This window comes from Herpailurus yagouaroundi, unplaced genomic scaffold (assembly GCF_014898765.1).
Source record: "Herpailurus yagouaroundi ecotype Mexico unplaced genomic scaffold, PumYag 184, whole genome shotgun sequence".
NCBI lineage: Eukaryota > Metazoa > Chordata > Mammalia > Carnivora > Felidae > Herpailurus > Herpailurus yagouaroundi.
In genome coordinates, this window is record NW_024412415.1 from 29,201,099 (window position 1) to 29,214,025 (window position 12,927).

The following is a 12,927-nucleotide window of genomic DNA, read 5'->3' on the forward strand; positions in this document are numbered from 1 at the left end:
CTTTGGCTCAGGTCATGATCTCACAGTTCATGAGTTCGAGCCCCGCATTGGGCTCTGTACTGACAGCTCGGAGCCTGGAGCCTGCTTTGGATTCTGTATCTCCCAACCTCTCTGCCCCTCCCCTGCTCATTCTCTCTCTCTCTCTCTCTCTCTCTCTCTCTCTCTCTCTCTCTCTCTCTCTCAAAAATAAATAAACATTAAAACATTTTTTTTTAAAGAAAGAAAATTCTGGGCATCTTGGTACCTCAGCAGGAGTACTGGACCAGGAGTCAGAAGTCTTGGGCTTAATTTCTAGCTCTGGCACTTACTATGGCAAGTCAGCTGAGCTTGCTAAGCTCTAGCTTTCTCACTTTTAAAATGGGAGAAACACTTACCACCACATAGGGCTGCAAGTGCCCTACACAAGCCACATAATGAACACCCGTGCCTAGTGCAGGACCAGATTTAGAGAAGACACTCAATCCCTAATACCCAGAGTTCCTTTCCCTTCTTCTTACCCTGGCACTCTCTGAAGGACAGGATTAACCTAGGTAGACAGTGGTTCTGAAACTGTCTTCCTGGAGGTTCTTCAAGGGCTATGAGAAGGAGGACAGGGAAGGGAGGCAGGTGGACCTCTGCTAACCCCTTCTTCATCCTTTTCCATAACAGCACCTTCACCTTGATCAGTTTATATCCTGTCCCCCACCCTACAATAATCCATTTTTTTTAACATGTTGCTGCTTAAATAGTAAACTCTACTGAAGATCAGGAGTAGTCACATTTTTCCCCAAAGAGTCAGACAGTAAATATTCTTCATTGCAGATCAAGAAGCAAATTTAAGGATATGACATAGGTACTTATATAATGAGGGAGAAAATAAACATTTCCACAAATTTTTAGTTGATGAAATTTAAAATATAGTAAGAAATGAGTTTTGTTTTGTTTGTTGTAATACAGGTCTTCCAATTAGAAGAATGGAACTTTTTTGGTGGGGGGAAAACATATTACTTAACTGGGGCCCAAAGTCTGTGTTTTCTATAATCAATCTGTTGGAACTGTTCATCTGTAAAACCAGTTCGTAGCTCCAGGACTACTCAAACAGGTAGCGGACCAGATACAGCTATAGGGCTGTAGTTTTCTGTCCCCTGGACTAGATAGTGTAGGAGCCCATGCAGATTAAAGTTCTTGGGCTCTAAAGTCTGTTGAAGGCTGCTTTAGGGTCCGGGGCAATCTCCCAGAAAGACACAAAGGTCACAGCCATTACCTCTGTGGGAAGACCTGGAAGCTTCGGGGTCTCCTAAGACCCCCCACCAGCATTGTCCAAGCCTGGGATGCCTTACTGCAGCTGAGGTGATGGGTACCTCAGGCCTGAACTCTACCACTGGCCTCAGCTCTTACCCCTCATGTGGGTTTCCCCAGCAAGAAGTAGAGGGGAACCATGCTCTCTCCCTTGCCCTCAAAAGCAGCCCCCTTTCCAGGCAACTCCTCTTTCAGAGCTCTCATAAATCATTCTTTCTTTTTTTAATTTTAGGGAGAGATAGAGAGCACGAGTGGGAGAGAGGGACAGAGGGAGAAAGAGAGAGAGGAGAAAGAGAGAGAGAGATTGAATCTTAAGCAGGCTCCGTGTTCAGCACAGAGCCTGACTCGGGGCTCGATCCCATGACTCTGTGATCATGACCTGAGCCGAAATCAAGCGTTGGACGCTCAACCAACTGAGCCACGCAGACACCCCTCAGAAAACTTTCTTTTAGACCATTTCCAGCCAGCTTCTAAAAGTATGGACAAAGAAGTGGAATCTTGTGCTGGACTTTCTTGGTTCCCTAAGACCTTGTATCCCCTCCCTCTTGGGGGAGGGAGGCAACACCATCGGGCTATAGGGAAGAGTTCTCTACCTCTGGTCCTGACAAGGCTGGGTCAGGTAAATTTCCAGAGCCTCATTTCCATCATTTATAAAATGGGAATGATTACATTTGCCTTACCTGCCTTCTGTTGCTCTCAAAACTTCACATTCTCCAATGACCAAAAATGCAACGAAATGAAAATGAAATGCAAACACATGAAAGAGGGCAAAGTTGCAGAGAGAATAAAGTTTGGAACTAAGGGAGAAGCACAGGAGACTCGAACCACTTTAAATTTTCCCACTGTGAAAACATGAATGTGTCTTTACAAAACTCTTAAACTGCCAAAAACACGCATAAAAACAATGAAAGCATATTGACAAAGCCATACAGAAATAAGCACCTGCTGGTGAGCTGGCAAACTGATTTGGTATCTAGTTTCAACCATTACACAAATCAGTCATAGTCTTTGACCCAGTATTTCACCTCTGGGAGTATGCCCAGCAGAAATAATGCAGAGAGGAAATTCAACAAATATGTCCACAGAAACATTTATTTTTAGCAGTGAGAAATAACAGGGGGAACTTAAGTAAACTGGGAATGTCTACATAGCAGAATACTATGAAGTTAACAAAAGTATATAGACTGTATTGTATCTTTTTTTTTTTAAGGCTAGCATTCTTCAAAAATACCGGTGTCATGACAAAGTAAAGCTGAGGCATCATTCCAGATTAAAGGGGACTAAAGAGAGATGACAGCAAAATGTAGTGGATGATCTGCATTGGATCTTGTTCTGCAGGGAGAAAACTGCTATCAAGAATTGACAAAATTGGGGTGCCTGGAGGGCTCAGTCGGTTGAGCATCTGACTTTGGCTCAGGTCATGAGGTCACAGGTCATGAGGTCACAGGTCATTAGTTCGAGCCCCGCATCGGGCTTTGTGCCGACAGCTTGGAGCCTGGAGCCTGCTTCGGATTCTGTATCTCCCTCTCTCTCTGCCCCTCCCCCACTTGCACTCTGTCTCTCAAAAATGAATACGCATTAAACAATTTAAAAAAAAAGAATTAACAAAATTGGAACAAGGGTGACAGCTTGAATAAAAACATTATATCAGAGTTAAATGTCCTAAATTTGAAGACTGTACTATGGATATGAAAGAGAATAGCCAAGCCCTTAGAAGATGCATAATCAAGTATTAAGGGATAAAGAAGTATAATGTCTGCAACCCACTCTCAAATGGCTTAGAAGCAATAATAGATAAGTAGAAAGAGAGAAAGAAAGAAAGAAAGAAAGAAAGAAAGAAAGAAAGAAAGAAAGAAAATAAGAGAGAAAAGAAAAGAAAAGAAAAAAGAAAAGGAAAGAAAAGAAGGAGAAAGAAGGGAGAGGAGCAGGGGGAAGAGGAGGAGAGGGGGAAGGAAGGAGGGAGGGAGAAGCCAAAATGTTAAAAGGCTGTATCTGAATAAAGAATATATGGGAGTTGTTAGTCTGAAAACTTTTATCAAACTTGCAGTTATTTTGAAATGGAAAATGTTTAAGGTATACGGACTCTGGATACACAGAAAGGTATAAATAAAACGTCAACCCAAAAACAACACAACACAAAATGTGCATACTGGCGATGAGGTAGAAAAGAGAGTGTATGCTGTAGATACAGGTATATCATGATTTCAGTGATCCCCACATAAGCACCTCCTTCCAGCTCTTACAGTTTTCATAACGCAAACTGAGCTCAATGAGACCTACCCCTCAGGGCGAGCGATTCGCCCTGTGTGCCAGCTTCTGACGGAAGCGTGGGCAATGCAGCCACTTTGTTTGAGTGGCTTTGTGCTTTGTTTTCCTAACAATGAGTGATGAAAGCACCTCCCTCCTTCATCCGTGGCCTCTTGTCATCCAGGGCCCTCTGCGGTCACTCGTCCTCCTGGCAGCCCCATCCCTTCGACCCCCACCATGTGCTCTCTTGCCCAAGCCCAGGCCTGCTGCCCCTCAGTCTCTGGCAGAGCCCTTACCTTGGGGTGGTCATCTGCCATCTCCCAGATTAGACTGTGAGGAGCTGTCCTACCCCCAGGGTGATGGTTTCCTCCTCTGAACAACTGGCACATGTTTTAGGGGTCCCCCTATTAGCTCATGGACTGTTCTATCTCATTTCACTAGCTTTTGAGGAGAGTATCCTTGTGCCCCAGCTGAGCTTGAGTTCTTCTGGGGCAAGGCCTGAGCCCTAAATGGTGCCCATCACACAGTGGGTGCCTAGGAAGAGGCATCGGACTATGATAATGACCTAAAGTACAGATGTGTACGTATGCATCCACACACCCCACTCATCTTTCAGAAACCACAAGCTCGCCTAGGAGACAACTATGGCCCAAAAGGCTTCCCTGCCACTAACACCAAGCTGAGAGCTTCCTGGGCCTGAAGAAGATAAGCCTGGTGTTAGTGGCAGAGAAGGCTTTTGGCATGAGTGACAAAAAGAGTCCATGTAAAACTTCCCTGAGCCTCAGTTTCCTCATCTGGGGAGTGGGAATGTGACCCAGCTCATATTGTCCTAGAAGGATGGGAAGCACTCGGCACAGACACTGACGTGAGTGCAGAAGATTCTTAACATATGTCAGCCACTTTCACCTTCCCAGCAACAGGAAATATAAACACGTATGCTATCAGAGAGGCACAAAAATCCCAGCCCAGAGTAGGTGACAGGACTCTGCCCAGAAAAGTTTCTGGCTTTTATTTCTGACTTTCTCTAAGATTTGTTGTGTTGCACCGAGTGGAATTTCCCAGCTGGCTTCTCCTTGATGAGGTAGATCTGTATTTCCTGAGCCAGTTACCTAACATTTTGGAGACTGAGTTTCTTCATCTATAAAATAGGAGTAATAACTCTTCTCAGGACGTTATAAGGATTAAATATAACAATGTGTGTCCAGGAAATGAACGTAATTTTTGCATTTTGTTTCCCACTTTGTGTTTGCAAAATTCTGAACGTTCATGGATGCCAAGGTCTATGGGTGCTGGGGACTTGGCTGAGGTTTTCTGCCTCAGATTTAACTCTGAGTAGGTTCCAGAAAGCACTGCAGTCTCCTGATGGGTATCTGTGGGAGCCGAGCACTTATCAAGTGTAAAAGGCCTGCTCTGGACACTATAGAGGGGCGCCCCGCCTGGAGGAATCTTCAGTGGGAAGATGACCAGTGAACTCTTTCAGGTAACATGAGGTATGATGACCTGAGCACTTAACAGGGATGTGGGTCCAGAATAAGCAGTAATTACGTCTACAGAACAGGGTGGAGTCGGATGGGGTGAGTCAGGCTTTGCTAGGGAGAGAGCATTTGACCTAGACCTTGAAGGAAAAATTTAACTTATCCAAGAGCAAGGGAACAGCAAGAACAAGGAGAAGTCACCGAAGTCGTTGGGACCTTCGGCCTCTGTCTCCGTGCTATAGTGACACTCAAAGTAAGAACCTAGGGGACAGGGTGGGGCATGGGTGAACTAGATGACGGGGATTAAGGAGTGCACTTGTTGTGATGAGCAGCGGGTGTTGTATGGAAGCGTTGAATCACTATATTGTACACCTGAAACTAATATTACACTGTATGTTAACTAACTGGAATTAAAATAAAAACTTAAACAAACAAACACAAACAAATAAACAAAATAAGAAAACCTACCTTCAAAAGAGCTGATGGCCCCAAACAAACAAATGTGAGATAGGCCTCATCTCATCCCTGGGCAATCCCGGGGCCATGAGCGCTGCCCGGCTCCCCCCACCGCCTCCCCACCCTGCCCCAGGAGCTCAGCACTTGGGAGAATGTTAACTCTGAGCTTATGTGCCTCAAGCAGACACAAAAGAGAAGGGGATGTGTGGGTGTGAAAAACAGCTCTGGAAAAATGAGAAGGTAGAAGTCAGAAATAAAAATAGTTGGCTGAGTTAAGGCTGCTAATTTCTTATTGGCTTGTCTTCTCTAGTTTTTTATTAAAAAAAAAAAACAAACTTTCATCCAAAATAAGTCTCCAAGATCTCTCTATACTGCTGTGAAAGATATTCAGGGGCACCTGGGTGTCTCAGTCAGTTAAGCCTCTGACTCTTGCTGTTGGCTTAGGTCATGATCCCAGAGTCGTGGGATCAAGCCCCCTGCATCGGGCTCTGCACTGAGCATGGTGCTTGCTTGGGATTCTCTCTCTCTCTCTCTCTCTCTCTCTCTCTCTCCCTCTGTCCCTTTCTTCCACTTGTGATCTCTCTCTCTCTCTCTCTAAAATTAAAAAATAAATTAAAAGATTTTTAGAGATAGTCAATGTATTTCATTAAGTGAATAAAGCAAGTTGTAGTTATGGTCATATGATCCCATCTGGGCCCCTGTACACACTTGCTTTGCTTAGAAAAGTTCTAAAAGGCAACAGAAGAAAATTATCATCAAAGTCTAGCTGTGGGCACGAGACAAGGAAGGAGGGTAGAGGGAGTTGACCTTTTACTTGAACTCTTCAGAACTTTATGACATTTGCCATGCATAACTTCTATAATAAAAAAAGAAGTTTTTAATTTAAAAAGAAATACCAAAAGCCTCTTTGCTTCAAAGTTCACCTTGGAAACCCTTCCCCAAAGACTGAAACAGGTAAATCCAAACACTTATTATTGTTGTTTCCTATAGTGCTCTGTGGCTAGACTGGGCTATAGAACCCAGCCTGAGTAAATCTGAGCTCTACACATTCCTGTAGGTTTTGTTTCTCTCCCAAAAGAGGCTGCCCTGGCTAAGCTACATGTGTGATCTTAACCACTGAGAACCCCATCGGGTGACTCAGGTCTGGCAGGCAGCCCTGTCAATATGGATGTCGCAGCAAATTCCTCAGGTCTGTTTAGGAAGGGTGAGGTCCAGAACAGTGGCTCCTTCCCTGGCCCAAGGCTCCTGTCCCTACAAAAGGGGATTTTGCAGGTTACGTGCCTGGCAGGGTACCTTTCAGCCTTTCATACATGAACCTCCTGTAAGTAGGAGCAAGGCTTATGGCTGCTGTCTTCACCAGGGAAGAGGGGGGTGGGGTGAGGCATGTGTGGGGTAATGGTGAGGTAGGCTCCTTGACAGAGCTGGGGCTATGGATGAAAACTGAATGTATATATCAATAAACATTTGTTTGTTTGTTTGTTTGTTTGGAGAGAGAGCACAAGCAGGGACAGAGAACGAGTGAGACAAAGAATTCAAAGCAGGCTCCAGGCTCCATGCTCTTAGTGCAGAGCCCGACATGGGGCTTGAGCTCACAAACTATGAGATCATGACCTGAGCCAAAGTCGGACACTGAACCAACTGAGCCACCCAGGCACCCCTGTATGTTTGTTTAAATTAGCACAGTGCAGTTTAAAAGCTTCTGGGGTGCCTAGGTGGCTCAGTTGGTTAGGCATCTGACTCTTGATTTTGGCTAAGGTCATGATCTCATAGTGGTGAGATTAAGCCCCTCGACAGGGGCATGGAGGCTGCTTGAGATTCTCTCTCCCTTCGTCCCTCCTGCCTTGTGTTAAATACATAAATAAATAAATTTAAAATATTTTTTAAAATAAAATAATATAAAAGCTTCTTTAAGTTCCACCTTCCATATTGCTTACTCTAGGACCTTGGACAAATCAGCTCACCTCCTCGGTGAGCTCGGCCTCACTTTCCTTATCTATAAAATGGAGATTTGGACTAACTTCTTGTTGAAATCCAGTTCAGCATAACATTTTACGATTTTATGTCAATGTAATAATCTAAGTAAAGGAAAGTAATATAAGCACAAGAAAGAAGAAAGCACTGATCATTACATGCTGCTTTCACTAAAATACCTTGTACTCTTGGGCATACTCCCCAGGGGGAGGGAGTATCTATCAGTGCCCTCCCCCTGGGGAACATCACTCCTTCCCCATTGCTCAACCTCCTGACTCTGACACTGTTGCTCTACTCTCAAGGTCAAACAGAAAAGACCACCCTACTATATATTCTCCTCCACTCCCTGAGAAGCATTCAAATGAGAGCAAAAATGAGTTTGTACATTGTGGGTCCTTATGGTGTGGTGGCCAGAGCCCCAGACTAAGAGTAGTCAGACCACCGGTCCCCATCCTGGTCCATGACTAGTTCCCCGAGTGACCTCGGACAAGTCACTTCCCCTCTCTGGACCTAGCCTTGTCTAAAAAGGAGGAATTGGATGGGTTTTTTCTTTATAAGTCCTGCTCTAATATTCCCCTGCTCTACCCTACCCTGGCTACCAAGGCTGGGAGAAGCCAGAATCTGTAGGTTGCAGCATTTCTCCAGCCACTCTCAGAAGCAGCAGACAATCTCCAGCATCCCCAGCAGGCTGGTACCAAAATGGCACAGCTAAGTATCTGCACTCAGCATGAAATCAGTTAAGAATCACATGGTCAAGCAGCTGAGGACCCTCCAGCCAGGGCACACTGTCCCAATCCAAAGGTGGATTTAGCAGCTCTACTCCCAGATGCTCTCTTACTTGTAGGATGAGGACATAAAGACATCCAAATGAATCAAAAACATGAGCTTTAGGGACCAGACTAGGCCAAGGAACAGTGTGAAAGATTCCTTGTTTGTTAATACACGGTTTTAGTTAAGATATAACAGGCCTACAGAAAAAAAAAATGCACATAAAGAGGTATGGCTTTTCATAAAGGATGTATCTGTGAAGTAAGTGCCCAGATCAAGAAACAGAACAATACCCACCCCATGGGACCTCCCTCATGCCGCCTTCCAGTCACTAGTTCTTTCGGAATAACCACTATTCTGACTTCCAGCACCATTGATTCATTTTGCCCATTTTGAGCTTTACCCAAATGGAATTATACAGTACGGACTCATTTGCACCTGGCTTTCTTTACCCAACATTAGGTGTGTGAGACCTATCTATCAGTACGGGTAAAAATGAAAAATGGTGTTGCTTGCTTTCATTTTTGCACAGGAAGTACTGAATGAGGAGCTAAATCAGTAAGACATCCTTGAGTTTAGCCTAGGGTGCTCACTGACAGCAGAGGAAGCAGGTTTACACGCACCTCTCCCCAAAATAAGCATGACCCAACAACTCTGTTCTTCCTGCAGAGTCCCACACCTCCCTCTTGGGGGCGCTCCAGAGGTGGGAGGCAGGGCCTTGGTGTCCCAAATATGCTTCAAAGGCCAGAAGCTCTTGTTCATCGAGCACTTACCCTGTGCCTGGTTCCATGAGGGTACCATAGACTTGGCATTTCACTTGACACTTCACATTTCACGACCATGGACTAGGTACTGTTATTATTTCTATCTTATGGGTAAGAAAACAGAGGCCCCAGAGAGGTTGAGTAAGCTGTCCTAAGGTTGCACAGCTAGGAAGGGGACCCAAATCTCAATATGTGCCAAACCTTTCCACCACTCTGTGTTGACACAAAGCTCACTGGCCACGTGTCTAACACCTATGTCTCTAACCTCATCTAGCACTGCTCACCTACAGCTCAAGTTTCAGCAGCTCTGGGCCTGTGTCCATGTTGTTGCTTTCTCCTGCACCTTTAGCCCTCAGTTCTCAAATGGACAGTCACTTCCTCAGAGCAGCATTCCCTGACCACTTGGTCTCAACTGTGTCCCCTATTCTGTCTCAGTGCATCCTGTTCTCTCCTTGCACAGCCCTTAACACATGCCATAATGAATTATGCTCTTGGTTCCCCTGTTCACTGGTTTAGAGCCTTTGTCCACCAGTGGATCATAAGCTGCAAAAGGACAGGAATGCATCTGCTGGTTTGCCACTACCTTGGACAGTGCCTGGCACAAGGAACCTCCTCAGAAGCATGATAAGTGAAGAAAAGGAGGGGAGGAGAGAAAAAGAGGACTGCCCCTTCTGAATCTCAGCACTCATCTGCTGGCAGGTCTAGTTCCAGCCTGTTTATGGCCCCTGGCAAGATCTTCCCCTCTCTGAGTCTCAGTTTCCTCAGTTTTCAGATGAAGAGCCTGGAAGAAAGGATCTCTATAAGCCTTCTAGCTCATCTGGCCTCTAGACCACAAATCCTAGGATTTCAAGCCATTCCAAAGGCCTCAGGCCTCTTCAGCCTCTTACCTACCCTGTGTCCAGTCAACCTTTTTGAAATGAGGGGGAGTCATCCAAGGTTCCCAGGCTGTGAGGTACAGGCCCTCCACCCTGCTATACGTGAAGGACCAGAGAAGAGGCCTCTTCCAGTTCTTAATAAAAATTTTTTTAATGTTTATTTATTTTTGAGAGAGAGAGACAGAGCGTGAGTAGGGGAGGGGCAGAGAGAGAGGGAGACACAGAATCTGAAGCAGACTCCAGGCTCCGAGCTGTCAGCACAGAGCCCAATGTGGGGCTCGAACCCATGAACTGTGAGTTCATGACCTGAGCCAAAGTCGGACGCCTAACCGACTGAGCCACCCAGGTGCCCCAGGCCTCCTCCAGTTCTAATAGCCCTGATGTACAAACTGGGGAGAGACGGGACTAAGAAGGAAGAATAGATGAATTCCCCCAGGAAACTGCTTCTACTTTCTTCCTCAGAGCCCCCGCCCCAACAAGGTCCCATCCAACTCTGGCCTTGGGATGTGCACGGTTGCCCCTATGGCCAGGCTGAACGTCCAGGACTGAAACTGTCCATGTCTTGCTCATATCTGTACCCAGAGCACTTGGCACAGACCCCCATAGGATGTGGCCAAGGTGAGGCTACCAAATCAAATGCCACGGGCAAGGCCTGCCAGAGTCTGCTGCTGAGCTTGCCACTTTCTCCCTTGTATCACCAAGGGCAGGAGAAGCACCTGGCTTCCCATTCAGAGGCAGACTCCAACTGACCACCCTCCAGCCTCCGGCCCTCTGTCTTCTTCCCACCCCTTCACCCCTGGATTGCCAGTGGCAGCCGGCTCAGGCAGAAGGCTGAGGACCCATTCCCCTCCAGGGTCTCTGCAGTCTTTGCTCCCCCACCCAGCCAGCTAGTCAGTCAGGACAAGCACTCCCTGGACTTGAAGTAACTGCACCTTCCTCTTGGAGTAAGGCTCCTCTGGCTTTGAAACTCTTTCAATTTTGTCTTTAAACATAAAAGAAAGTAAGAGAATTAGGCCTGACCCAAGAGCTCTATAAAGGGGAAAGGCCTCCTGTGTTGCATCGTGGATACAGCAAAGGCCCTAAGCCCCCAAGTTTTTACTCTGCTGGGTGTGTGAAGGGGTGAGGCTTGGTGTACCAGTAAGCATATGTGAGTGTGTAAGTGCCATGCTCATTGGAAAGGGCATGACAGGTGTGCGGGTGCAAACTGGACTGGCCAGACCTTGGCCACGTCACTCGCTGGCTGACCAATTTCAGGCAATTTGCTTAAACTCTTTGGGCCAGTTTCCTCACTTGCAAAATGAGAATGAAATGAATTCCCATCTCTTGCATTGCAGTGAGAATCCAACCGTAGGGCTGGTGATCTGTAATCACTAAAAAACTGTTTAAATATTAGCAGATTCTGGAAATGGAAGGCAAGAAGAGAGCTTGGGAAATCTTCATTCCTTTCTGAAGACTAACTACTTTCAGATATCAGGACTTATCCCTGGCTGCATTCTAGATTTAGCAAACCTAAAAATGCACCCAATAACTCAGATCCTAGGAACCTTCGTGACGAGGCTCGCGTACCCTGTTACTCAACGTGAATCCATTTTCAGGAGGATTACTTCACCTCCCATTCAGGCACTGAGCTTATGAAACAAAATCCTGAGAGCCATGGAGAATCCTAAGTGGGACTCAGAGAAGAAAACCAACAGACCAGATCTCAGTCCAGAACCTGGGAGTGGCTTTGTGAGAAAAGTAACAGAGGAAACGAGAAGCATTTAGACTCACCATAACTGTCAGCCAGGCTATACTGAAAACCTAGAGCTCAAGAATTCTAGTCCCTTATGCCAGCAAGTCTTTATTTCCACAGAGATGACTGTTTGCAGAGCTGCACACGAAGGTGAATGCCTCAGGATTGTTTTTAAAGTTTCCCACGAGTCCTGTGACAAGCCCGTGCCTACAAGATCAAGTGACAAGTGTACCAGGAGAGGCACCCCCTCCACCTCTCCCAGCCTCTTACCTCCCCAGCTCCTCTCCGATGTCATAAAAGTCCTCCACCTTCTGCTGCTTGAATGTCTCCATGTTTGGGCTCTTCATTGAGGCCTGGAGCATACAGCCCTGAAACGGGAGGAAACGGGAGGTCAGGACAGCCATGAACACTGGTGGAAGCCTCAGAGTCTGGGCCTAAAAGTAATCAGCTTGCAAGGAGCTAATAATTTAACAATAACCCACAGCACTGGTTCCTTAAGAATTGTCCTGCTCAAGCAAGTCTTTTCTCATCAATGACTGACAATATACGGTTCTTTTTTTTTTTTTTAAATATTTATTTATTTTTGAGAGAGAGATAGAGCACAAGTGAGGGAGGGGCAAGAGGGAGAAGCAGGCTCCAGGCTCTGAGCTGTTGGCACAGAGTCTGACGCAGGGCTCCAGCTCATGAACCATGAGATCATGACCTGAGCTGAAGTCAGACGCTTAATGGACTGAGCCACCCAGGTGCCCCTATACGGTTCTTATTTGATGTATACCAATTCAAATTTGTTAAGGAGATAGAAAAAGAGCCCTCCTCACTTCTTCAGATCTGCTCTGAACAAATTCAGAGAAACAACACCATGGCCAGCTTCGGCAATTTGTACTCATGAAATCCAGGTCTACTGAGAAAAGAAGCAACCATAAGACAGGAAAGCCCTCATCTTTGAGTCAGAAGTTCTGGATTCAAGTCCCAATTGCCTGGGTAAGTCATGTAAACTGCCAGAGACTCAGTTTCCTCATCTGTGAGATGGGTTAATACTATTTAATGCAAATCATGAAATTATTTTGTAAACTATAAAATGCTGTAAAAAGGTAAGGGATTATCATCACCTCAGTTCCCTCAGGGGCTGTGCCACCCAACTGCGAGTCTGAACTGATTTATAAACTCTCTCACTCATCACCCCAAGGGAAAGATGGACGGGAGTGGTGTGACAAATCACAATAAGCACCAGGAGTCAGGAGCTAGAGGTTCTAGTTCCAATTCTGCCCACAACTAGCTCTGTGACCTCATCTCTTGTCAGAGGAGCCTCAGATTCCTCATCTATAAAATGGAGCCACCTGCCCACCCAGATCACCTCAGTA

The 12,927-nt window shown here is 45.9% G+C and overlaps 1 protein-coding gene across 6 annotated transcripts in view; it reads right to left on the minus strand.

The window, feature by feature from the left end:
- Positions 1-12,927, minus strand: part of DAPK2 (death associated protein kinase 2) — a 119,922-nt gene that overhangs the window by 101,750 nt on the left and 5,245 nt on the right. For all 6 annotated transcript variants that reach the window (XM_040492933.1, XM_040492929.1, XM_040492931.1 and 3 more), the window contains exon 2: positions 11,837-11,934. In XM_040492933.1, coding sequence (XP_040348867.1) covers positions 11,837-11,934 — 98 coding nt within the window. The remainder of the gene's footprint in view (positions 1-11,836; positions 11,935-12,927) is intronic.